The sequence below is a fragment of the Cupressus sempervirens genome, chromosome 4 (genome assembly GCF_028749045.1).
Source record: "Cupressus sempervirens isolate cs-2001-9-10 chromosome 4, ASM2874904v1, whole genome shotgun sequence".
In the NCBI taxonomy this organism is placed as follows: domain Eukaryota; kingdom Viridiplantae; phylum Streptophyta; class Pinopsida; order Cupressales; family Cupressaceae; genus Cupressus; species Cupressus sempervirens.
In genome coordinates, this window is record NC_143121.1 from 181,880,373 (window position 1) to 181,892,531 (window position 12,159).

A 12,159-nucleotide genomic window follows, 5' to 3' on the forward strand; every position below is an offset into this window, starting at 1 on the left:
AGAAATGGATTATCTTAATCATTGCTCATCTAAGAGAACATAAGTGTTTTCTTCTCTATACTCAAAGATGCCACCTTTGTTCAAATATCTTCCTTTTCTTCTTCAATTTATGTATAGTAGTATGATTAAGGAATCATTTTCTCCTCTTAGATTGTCACATTTTCTCATGATGTTTGGATGGCTCTTTGGGAAGCATATGGAGATCCACGAGTCCCTCCATTTCTTGAGGACATTCTATCTCTAGTCACTCCTGTTATGGTATCTCCAACTCGAGATGAGATCACACCTCCTGATACTCCTATTCATTCTACTAGTCTAGTTCTAGCCACAGATGCTCCCAGTTTAGTGCAACAAGAAACATTATGTCTTCCTACTGCAGCTTCATGGGATGACTTCCTTCCAGATGTTGCAGGTCTATTTGTGGAGTCTCACATTGAAGATGTGGGAGACATCATCGATGATATTCATCTTCTTTTTGTTGAGGCAAATACTTCATCCATTGCCATAGTGATAGGTCTAGCACAACAAGGTACACCTAGTCTTCCAACTCCAACATTAGGTGATGACTTCTTGATAGATATTTCAAGTTTATTTGTGAAGTCACACATAGAAAATTACAGAGACATCATTGATGATATGCATCTTCTCTTTGATAAAGAAGATCCTACTTCAATTGTTATGAGGGCTCGCTCTAACCCTCATGTCCATTCTCTACATGATCGATCTTCACAGGTTGATGTGATTGTGGATCCTTATGAATAGTAGTTGTAGGATGTCTCTTTATCATTTGAGGAGATAGTAGGTTCTTTGGGATAGGTTCTACATTCATCCTTGCTAGATCTGCACTCATTCTTTTTAGTAGTGTTGGAAGGGGGACTATCAATATCGATATAGGGACAGTTGAACAAGTTTCAAAACAACCATACATCTTCGAGATTCTTTCTACACATAGGGGAAGCATCTCATTTGTACCTCTACCATTGTTTCTTCCAAAGGGGAGGAACATTATTCAAAATTCATGGATCAACTTCTACATTGGAACAGCTATCAGTAATCAACACTCTACATTTAGGGGGGTGGACTACCTTGTCTCCTTCTTCTCTTTTATGGGGGAGAATTTTCCCTCTTGTGGGTTTTTGTCCTTCTACTCCTCTTTTGTTTATACTTGATGTATGTTGTAATGGGGGTTCTTGATTACTCCATCAATCCATGCATCTTGTCTTTTCATCTCTCTTTTTGGAGTAGGGTTTTTCCCATGAGGTTTTCCCTCTTTCTCCACTTTATGAGAGATTGCATTGCATTATGTACATGGGTACCTAACATGGCCTAGTAGCTGAGACCCATCATGCATTTCATCCTATTTTTTGTGAGCTTAAGTACATTTCCCTAGGTTACACTTAAGGAGGGGTGTTGGTGTAAATAACTATTTACTTATTACACTTTACTTAAGTTTACTTAGGTCAATGCATTATTTTATTATTTCTTAGGTGAGACACTTAGGAGTTTGCATACTCCTATGAGCTATCATGTTGACAACATTGAAGTAAGAAACAACATTGAGTTGTCATGTTAACAACATTGAAGTAAGAAACTCTAATTCAACACATGGTGTCTATAACATTAATTTGCGTACTACACCTTTGTCGGCTTATCCTCTCATCATCGCACTTACTCCTATGCTTAATGGAGGATAACCCACACTTGGTGGACATGTGCTTGGTTGTATGACTTATCATGTTGCTCATTCCTATGCATTCTAGAAGCATTCTAGAGGTCTTTATATACAAGCAGTCCTAGTGTATTTTCACATTGAATTGAATGACAATAAATCAATTGTGGATATTGTTATTTTGATCATTCTTTTTCTGGTCTACTATTGTGCTTGTGCTTGAGTTCCTTGATCTTGGGTGAATTTTTTCCTAAGAAAAATTCTTACAAGTAGTTCTGTCAATTGGGGCCAATACTTCACCAGTATCAAATGATATTTTGTCCTAGTGTCATCCAAGAACAAAAAAAGTTTAAAGACTAAAATGGGAAGTAAATAGGGTTACAACCTCCACACCAAGGAGTATTGAAACCACCAAACTCAAGCAACAAACACTTAAGAGAATCAAAACCACAAAGAAGATCTACATAACCCACATAAACTAAATACTACTCTAAACCATGATAAGTTACATTGCAATGAAGTAAAGAAACTCCTCACATAATACATGTACATAAGCAATATCTTAAGAAGGAAAGAACGATAAAAAAAGCAACTGAACTATGAAAACTATGCTCATTTGTTTCCTACCATAATGACAACAAGAGATCTCAAGGATCATAACCTTTCCCTAAGCATGGAATCTCAAATCACCAACAAGATTTTTGTTGTTACCTTAAGAAATCTATCATAGCAATCACTATCAATAAACATTACATGAACAAGTATATCTAACATGCTAGTCTATGAGTAGAATCTAGAATCGATACCTTACTTTCAATTCCTTCAACTTGCAATATAGTGTAGAGTAACGTGCTAAATCCATGGTCGAGATGGGGAGGATTGGTGTGTTGATGGGATTGGCTGGTGAAATATGAAAGAACTATTGCATCATCTTGTCACCATGCCTTCTTCTCAACATTCCATTTTAATTTCATCGAATCATTTTTTATTCTTATATCCCTTTTCGAAAGAGTTGAAATTATGAGAAAACATTTCCTCAAAAATTTACATTTACATCCTATATTTTATGAGAATAAGATAAATGAAAATTTTGAATTATCAGAGGTTATTGATTTTGAGAGTAAAAAAGTTTTGAAGTATAATAGACTTTTTAAAGCTCCTTTAGTAATATTGAGCTCATAAAAATAATATTATTATAGACTTAGATGAGATTGTAATAGGAAAACATTTCAATATTAACAATGATTTTGGGAAATGTGTATATCAGTTCATTTGGTTATTTAAATTGAAGGTAAAGTAATTATAATCCTAGTGGAAAGAAAGACATACAAATTTAAATATAACATATATCATATATTATTCTTATGGATAGAAATTAAAGACAAAAGAAACTTGTTGCTAGTTGGCTAGAACAACATGTACCTAAAAGAAAGGAAAAGAAGTCAAAGATTGGAAAATATAGGCCTTCTCATAGATCCCTCTCGATAAAATTTGGTTGGAGAAGTTCAAAATCAGTAACCACAAGAGGACCAAAACCTATATAAAAAATAATTAAGGTTCATTAGGAACAACACTTGGTGAAGGTTTTGTAACTAGGGTTGCAAGAAAAGTAGGGTTTTGTAACTGGGGTTGTAAGAAGAGTAGGTTTAACTATGGAGGAAAATTTGTAGTTAATTATGCTGAAGCTGGACGAGTACTTGTATGGGTGACCTCTTAGGAAGTCCTAGTGCTTCACCTCTGTAAAAATCACTTAGATCAAATGAGTGCTAAGCATTCCATTTCTTGTCATGAGAGATGGATTTGTGTGAATCACTACTCATGAAACATGAGTCAATGACTTTGACTCAAAAACTACATAGTTAAATCCTGATAGCAATATCACAATTTGACTTGTTGCAGAAAAATATCTCCTACTTATCAATTGATGAGCTTAAGGGTCTTTCTAATGAATGGTTCATAAGGCACAACAATTTTTTAAGGTTTTGGAAATGGGGTTGCAAGAAGAGTGTGTTTAACCATGGAGGAAATTCTATATTACATCACCCTCAAGGTGGAGTAGTAGCGAGATAGGTGACCTCCTCGGAAGTCATAGTCAAATCCAATAAGTTCTAAGTGTTCTATTTATTATTATGAGAGATGGACCCATGTGAATCAAGAGTCATGAAACATAAGTTAATGAGTTTGACTAAAACATTGAAGTGTCAAATCCTGGTAGTAATATAAAAAATAGTTATGGTATCAGACATATGTTCTAATTGGTTTTGTGATTTAAAAATAGGGGAAAAAAATGGTAAAAAGTGCAATTTTAAAAGAATCCATAAGATAAAATATTATTATACATTTAATGAAAGATATTTAAGTAGGGGAAACAATTTGTAACACATTCTAATTGGCAACTATATATCAAATAGTGACTTCATTAGTAATCCTACTCTTCTCAAGGGCTCAACATTTTTTAATAACCATGTGAAATATAAGACTCTCATGTTCAAATGTCTATGATGCAAGCTTTATAGCGATGATGCAATTGACTTCTTAAAGAGTGTGACTATAGAGGATTAACTATCTATGGTTGGCTCCTATTCTAAAGTTGGTAACCTAGCTCTCTAAATTATATGGAAATAATATAAAAATACTCCATTGAAAATTAAAATTTTATTATTTAAAGGCATCTCAACTCAAACTATCATATTAGAGGGCACCTAAAGTTTAATAGAGAACCTCCAAAATGAGTTTAAATTTATTTACTCATAGATAATTGGAAATTAAATTTCACATTTTGAAAGCTTAGTTCCATAAGGAACTACAATATTGCTTCAACACGATGTTCCTTATTAAGAAAAATAATATTATTTGTTATGTCAAATGACTTAGGGTTTCAAGTTTTAAAGTTTTTATCAAGGTACTAGATATCCTTGTGTGGGAAGTATTCGGCCAATGATATGTGTCTATGAAGATTTTCTTCTAGCAATGTCATTGAAAAATTATTTTTAATAATGGGGATAGTCATAACTAGAAGGATCATAGTTCAAAAGGTCTCTAAGCATCATTACTATTTATAATATTAGTAGCCCATGAATCATGAGTCCTCAATTCATTAAATAATTATTAAATCCCTAGATGAATTAAAAACTATATCATCATCATCATCATCATCATCATCATCATTATCTTTATTATTATTATTTATCTCTAATTATAAGTATAGTGCAATCAATACAAGTACATGACATAATATAAGATGATACATATTGTACTAATTGAGCCAATTATTGTGGAAACCATTTTTAATGTAACAAAGTGCATTTAGTAATCTAGCATCATCATATGTATTCTTGAATCTGAAAAATAGAAATATTGTAGTTTGTAATTTATTGTATAATTACTTCAATTGTGTGAGTCTAGTAATTATGCAATAAATCTATGTACATTGTTAATGAAATAAAAATGAAGAAAAGAGTTGTGAATTGTATTAATGAATATCATCAAGAGGGAAACCTACAAAAAACCAATCTATACATATCTTTAGGAAAGATTGAATAATTGAAGTGAACATCTAAGGATTTTTAATGAGTAAATGACAATACATTTATCAGTAAATGTCCTTATCCTCGACATTTTTTATAGTATATTTTAATCAATTACACCTCATTCAAGTGAGACACTGAGGAAAATAATAGGGCTATAAAACCCCTACCATACCTTGAGACTTATCCAATCAAGTTTTTAATAAATTATAATAATTTCTTATCCTGATATGATGAGTGTGTTAATCAGTTGATATGAATGATCTATATTTAGGCAACAAATTTACAAGAGAATAACTTACATATATAGATGCTAGTCAATGATTATCATATTATGGTGACTTGCTACTCTCATCCCCCCTCTTTGATCTCTAAGTTGAGGCATATTTGAAGTTTGCACGATTGGGAATAATAGTACCATTTCTCCTTATAATATAAGAAACTATTTCTCTATCTAAGGTCAAATTATTAGTTTGTTTCCTTTTGGGATGATCATTCATGATTAGATTAAAAATTAAAATAGATTGATATTACCTTGCTAACATCATAATAGTCATAAATTTAAAAAAAAAAGGTAGAATCTAACATTTAAAAATCTACTAGCCTCATTGTCCATTTAATCAAAATTATAAATGGAATAAAAAAAATTGCTTAGTAGGATTGACCATTTATGAAATATAAATGTTGTATCTTTCATTCAGATCTAAGGAAAGATGAAAAAAAATTGCATAAAGGAGAGAAGGAACATTAATATAGGTTATAGCCTCATTTGTGAGAAGAAAGTTTATAGGGATTTGAATAATCTTGCATAAGATAGAATAATAGTACATAAAAAACATTTTTTACTATAATAATTTATGTTTATAGGAATTATACTCTTATTATTTGAAATAATAATTTATTATGTGATGATTCAACTTTATAATTTATACACCCATTAATTTCTCTATTTGAGTTACTTTATGATGTTTAATCACTTGTGGACATTGACAATGAAAGGTAAGAACTAAAGGTATAGATTTATAGAAACTTTGAAATAATTTTTTAGGAGAGTATAAAGGACAATAAAAAAATCTATAGTTGTCACCTTCACTTTTAATTACTTGGATTTATATTCGTAGAAGACATAACAAAACTTTTGTGTAAAGATAGATAGTGATTAATATGGAAATTTTTATAGTTGCATAACATTCAAGAAAATATCTATTATAAGTTTTATAGATAAAAAATCTAGAATACTTATACTTAATATTATTAAACTACATTTTTTATGTATCATTTATTTTATAGTTGACTTTGGTTTAGAATTTCTATAAAAAGTAGTCCATCAACAACTTTATTGGCTAAATTTTCTGCTATAATGTTACCTTATGTATATTTATTTTTGAATTCAAGTTATGAGAATTATAAAAGTAGATTCAAGTTTCATTCTATAATGGAGTGGAGTTTGTTTATTGATGGAGAATTTTTTATTTCTTTATTTATGAATTTTTTTAAGTCTAATAGGTTTTGATTAAGTTCACAAGTCATGATAACATTTTTGGATGATCCCAAAATTAAGGATAACAATTCTTTATGTAAACGATGTTCATACTAGGTGAACAAATTAGTTTTTTTTTTGTCTACAATGTAAGGAGATTGATTCAAAGAGATTTTTTTATTTAAATGTATAACTTAATTTCACATATTCTAACCCCTTAACTTGAATTGTAGAGCCTCTCAACTAACAAGAAACTGATATCTATTTTGAGAGAGCTAAGAGAAATCAAATGAAAATCAAACCATAAAATAACACAATTGATTATGGAAAGGTAGTGGAAGAGTGAACTAGAACATTTTTTAAAATCATTTTCTTCAAATATTTAGTAAGAGATCTAGTAAATGGTCTAAATAAGTGTTCACACTAAATTTAGATAATGGAAACTAGGAAAACTCATGATAATCAAATATGATAGCAAGGTAATTTTGCAAATGTAAAATGAGCATACCTGTGAACAGACTGGGGTTCCAAAAAGCTTCTATACCTCAAGAGACCACATTAGAGTTCACATAGTGAAAATCCACACCTGGCCAAATGTTTTTGACAATGTCAAAAAAATTATCATTTCTCATCTTACCCTCTTGTAGGAGTAAGATGAAAACTTTGCTACCGAGAAATAGTTGTTTCACAATGAATTTATTTTTGGTGTTATTCAATTTCCATGTATTTTAGGAGATGAATTCCATTTATTCATTCTACTCTAGAATCTTTACAAAGTGGACTATTTTTCACTAGCAATTTCCATATTTAGAGCTTTCAAAACTCTAGGGGAAGCTCTGGGAGACTAACCCTAATCAAGGCCAAATAGTGTAACTTCGTGACTAGGTCAAAACTTGGTTTCCATCTAGCTATCAGTAGGTCATACTTTCCATAGCTCCATGACCCTGCTAGCCTAATATTGGCATCACTCTCCCCAATGAAGCTAAATAGGAAATGTCCTTTAGGTAGCACAAAAACATCACACTATCTTTTAGTTTCCAAAGGGTACACCATCAAAATAAAGGTTTTGAAGGATTGGAACCTACCAACTAGGAAATTTTTATAAGAGTAAGTGATACACCCATCTAAAGATTTTGGGAGGAATATTTTAGCGCCGCCCTCCCCACCCCCTCCCCCCCCACACCCATAACCACCTTTGAGAGATCACAATTATTATCAATACTTCGCCCTACAACAGTCTCATTCCATCATCTTCTAATAGCTTGTAGAGCTATTTTCAATGAGGATCCCCAAAAAGCCAAATCATCACTTTGACAGCTAGATATGGGGCCAAGGGAAGAAGGAAAGTCAATACAATCAACATAAATCAGAGGTTCCACCTATGCTAACAAATCATTGAAAAAAAAAGAAAAAAAGTAGGGGTTTTACATGTCCTGACCAATTATTAAGAACAAAGAACAAATTAGGTGCCAAATATTGTTAGAATTAGAATCACTTTTATCAATTGCTTTAGAGAATTGTTGCCCCTTCCACATTCATATATTTTTCATCCTCATTCTTTTTGTTTCATTTTAACATGACATTTCACAAGATCATTTATTTATTATAAATTTCAACTAGTTTCATTTCTACTATGTGGATTTCACATTTGATAAATAAGATGTATATCAATTAATTTAAATCTTTTTTATTTAAATATATAAATACTCTATTTTATTATTTTATCATATTTTCTATAAGTATTATTGCTTGAATAAACTATTACCTAAAATTTGGTGAATCTATAATTAGTTTGAGAATTATTAGGTTATGAAGAAAGTTCTTTACAATGGAAATATGGGTAAATATATGTTTTTTTTTAATATATGACTTAAAATACAAAATCAATGAATTTTATATTTTAGAATAGTAGAAATAAAGAGGTGCCCCGTAGTGGCAATTAGTTTGGTTAGATTGCATTCTTACAAGGGGAATGTAGGACCAAAATGTTGTTGAAATAAAATGTCTTATAGTGTAATAATTAATCAATATATTAAATTAAAGATAAAATTATAATTAAATTTTATTTTATTTTAATAATATATTATGTTATATTATCTCTTTATATGAACTTTATAAGTTACTTTGAAATTTATAATTTATTTTAATATTTAGAAATAAGAAATATCCAACGAAATTTCTTTTGTCTATGAAACACTAAACTATTATAAGATATAAAAGATAAGATTTGCTTGAATGATACTACATGAGTCTCACATGAGTCTCACATGAATAGTCAACACATTTTCCATTCGTAAGTTTCACACTACTATTTCCCGTAAGGCATAACCACAGCTGGCGAAGGTTTGACATTTTACTGCTTCGTACGGTCCATAGATACCATGAGTTAGAATGTAAACATGATTGCGTATCACTGTCGTAAACTAGTCAGCCTTGCGCCATATTTAATCCCTTTTAAAAATATGATAATGCAACGAGGAGAAAGATTCAGTGGCATTTAATGCAGTTCGATTCATTCCCAGTTGAATTAGTCTCCAAGATTCTCCAGCCATTATACATAATTTTAATCGTCACGGCTGAGACTAATTATATATATTCAGCAAATTTCATGGTCAACAACCAATCGCTCTCAAGATATGTTTGGAGGCATATGGGATAAACGGATTTGCGCGTTGGGTTTGTAGAGTCAAAGCCTGCAGATTTTATTTTAATAGATAGACTCTGTCAACCGGGGCTTAGACAACTCATTCTTAGTAGACTACGTCGTTTGTATGATCGGTATATATATACAGACATTACAGTGTTCAATTCAAGCAATCTTAAGCATAGCCCGCCCATTCAAAACTGCTTAGAAGAGCATCTCTGCAAATAATTGCTTATAAGCCAACTCCAACACTACCTATTTTTTGTTCATAGCATATTATTGCTAAGGCCTGAGGTAGTGATCACAGCTAAAAAATGAATACATCGAAGTCCTTGCTGATTCTAGGCTTCCTCTGGATGGTGTCCTACTCGTATTCAGTCTATGCGAATCCAAATGGCCTGCGGGTGGGTTATTACCGCCATAAATGTCCACAGGCCGAATCTATTGTCAAGAGAACAGTCTCCAACGCCCTAAAACAAGACCCTACTTTAGCAGCTCCTCTTATTAGGATGCATTTCCACGACTGCTTTGTTAGGGTAAGCATATGACTCCTTAGAGATCTTTTCATTTGTATGACATTCAGATTAGAAATGTATAGAATGAATTAGCTTACATGTTAAGGTGGTGTTTACAGGGTTGCGATGGCTCGATTCTGTTAGACTCCACGCCTGACAACAAAGCCGAGAAAGAGTCTCCTGCGAATTTTCCAAGCCTTCGAGGGTTTGAGGTGATAGATGAAGCAAAGCGAGAAATCGAGGCCAAGTGCCCTCAAGTTGTTTCATGTGCAGACATCCTAGCATTTGCAGCACGAGATAGTGCACACAATGTTAGAATCTCTCTCACATCACCTGTGTTATAACAGTAATCTCTTCCATTAAATCAGGTCAACTTGTATAGAAGTCTCTCGGCCTCTTCTGATTGTGGGCTTCTTGATGTTTTCAGGCAGGAAAACTGAATTGGCGAGTCCCAGCCGGACGAAAAGACGGAAGGATCTCTAAAGAAGATGATATCATAGGAAATTTACCACCTCCTTCTTTCGACGCCCAACAGTTAACCGATATATTTGAGAAGAAAGGTCTATCACAGGAGGATATGGTAACTCTTTCAGGTGGGTGCGACTAAATTTATGATTATGATTTCTCTGTGGCTTAAATGAAAGCATATATTTTTTAGTATCATTTCATACTTAATATAAAAGATAGTTATGAGTTGATGTTTGTGCAGGTGCACACTCTATTGGTGTATCCCATTGCTCCTCGTTTCGTGATAGACTTTACAACTTCAACGACACAGGTGCTCAGGACCCCACTCTGGACGCTCAACTAGCGAGGCGACTGAAGGCGAGTTGCCCAAATGCTGATACTCTCGATCCAACTGTAGCTTTGGAGGAGATTACCCCGACTCGTCTTGACAACAGATATTATACTCAGCTCCACAAAAAGCGGGGATTATTAACGTCGGATCAAACCTTATTCTCAACACCTTCTACTCGCAATATGGTAAGGAATAACGTTGTGAATCCGTCTAATTGGCGTAACAAATTTGGTGAATCCATGGTGAAGATGGGGAGCATTGATGTGTTGACAGGATCAGACGGGGAAATACGAAAGAACTGCCGCGTCGTCTTGTGACCACGTCTTCTTGTCGATGTTTCGTCTCAATTTTATCGAATCATTTTTAATTCTTTATTCCCTTTCAAATAAGTTGAGGTTGTGGGGTTGATGTCCCTCCTTAAAAACGGGCATTCACAACTTGTATTTAATGAGAATAAAACAATTTTTTGAAAATAAATAAATTATCAAAGGTTATTGGCTATGAGCGTAAAAAGAAAATTTGAAGTCTAATTCAGTTTTTGAAGCATTTTAGTATTTTGAAGCTCATAAAAAATGATATAGGTGGTCTTCCTTTTGTTTGCGTATAATTGTATATGGATTGTTTTTCCATTTTTGAGTATCTTTCAAAAGTGAAAGCAGGTTGGATATGGAGACCATTGACTCATCTTGATTCCATGGTGATCCATTGTAGTTTTCAAAACATATAACAACATACATTGACATGTTTGGTGGTTTGGTACCCATTCTATAGACAATAATATTCATCTTACTCACTCCCTCCCTCCTTCTCCACCCCACTCACTCTCTCCTTATCTTTTATTATAAAACTATATCCCTCTAACTATTATTTCCAATATCAAATGGACAACCTAGCTATTGTTTCTATCTTGTCATCTCTATCACTTCCTCTCCATATTCCTTTATATTTTATATATTTCTCTATTTTTATTTCCATATGTCTCTCTCTAATTTGCACATTCTCCTTATCTACCTTTAAAGCATTTCCTTTATATATTTCTCATACACACACACTTTCTCCACCACTACCTTTATCTTATATTACCCCTTTCTTTACCATTCACCTCTCTCTCTCTCTCTCTCTCTCTCTCTCTCTCTCTCTCTCTCTATATATATATATATATATATATATATATATATATATATATATATATATATATATATATATATATATATATATATATATATATATATATATCTACTCTCTACCACCCCAAATATCTTTATTCTATCACTCCAACTCCCCACCCTCCACCCACTTCTTCTTTATCTTTCCAATGCACACCCTCTCTTTCTATTTTCCCTCCTTTTTTTTTTTCAATATTAATTTTTTTAGCTCTCTATATTATCACTATACTTATATTGAAATTACAAGAGAAGTATCAAAAAAATGTATTCAATCAATATATATTAAAATTCAAAAAATGCAAATTTTTATATTATATTAATTAAAATCTATAGTAAACTAATATACTCTAATATAATTA

General features: G+C 32.2%; 1 protein-coding gene across 1 annotated transcript; it reads left to right on the plus strand.

Moving 5' to 3' along the window:
• The first annotated feature begins 255 nt into the window (after positions 1-255).
• On the plus strand, positions 256-11,019 carry LOC149560577 (peroxidase 5-like). Its single transcript, XM_089827639.1, has 5 exons — positions 256-412; positions 9,666-9,856; positions 9,955-10,170; positions 10,263-10,428; positions 10,545-11,019. The coding sequence occupies exons 1-5, from the start codon at positions 256-258 to the stop codon at positions 10,949-10,951; spliced, it is 1,137 nt and encodes a 378-aa protein (XP_089683765.1). The 3' UTR covers positions 10,952-11,019.
• The last annotated feature ends 1,140 nt before the right edge of the window (positions 11,020-12,159 follow it).

What these genes read in the sequence shown, in the direction of transcription:
- LOC149560577 (XM_089827639.1), top strand. Translation starts at nt 256, where the DNA reads ATGGTATCTCCAACTCGAGATGAGATCACACCTCCTGATACTCCTATT. An exon ending in TCCACGACTGCTTTGTTAGG is followed by an intron (nt 9,857 to 9,954) that starts GTAAGCATATGA and finishes TGGTGTTTACAG; the next exon opens with GGTTGCGATGGCTCGATTCT. An exon ending in GAATCTCTCTCACATCACCT is followed by an intron (nt 10,171 to 10,262) that starts GTGTTATAACAG and finishes TGATGTTTTCAG; the next exon opens with GCAGGAAAACTGAATTGGCG.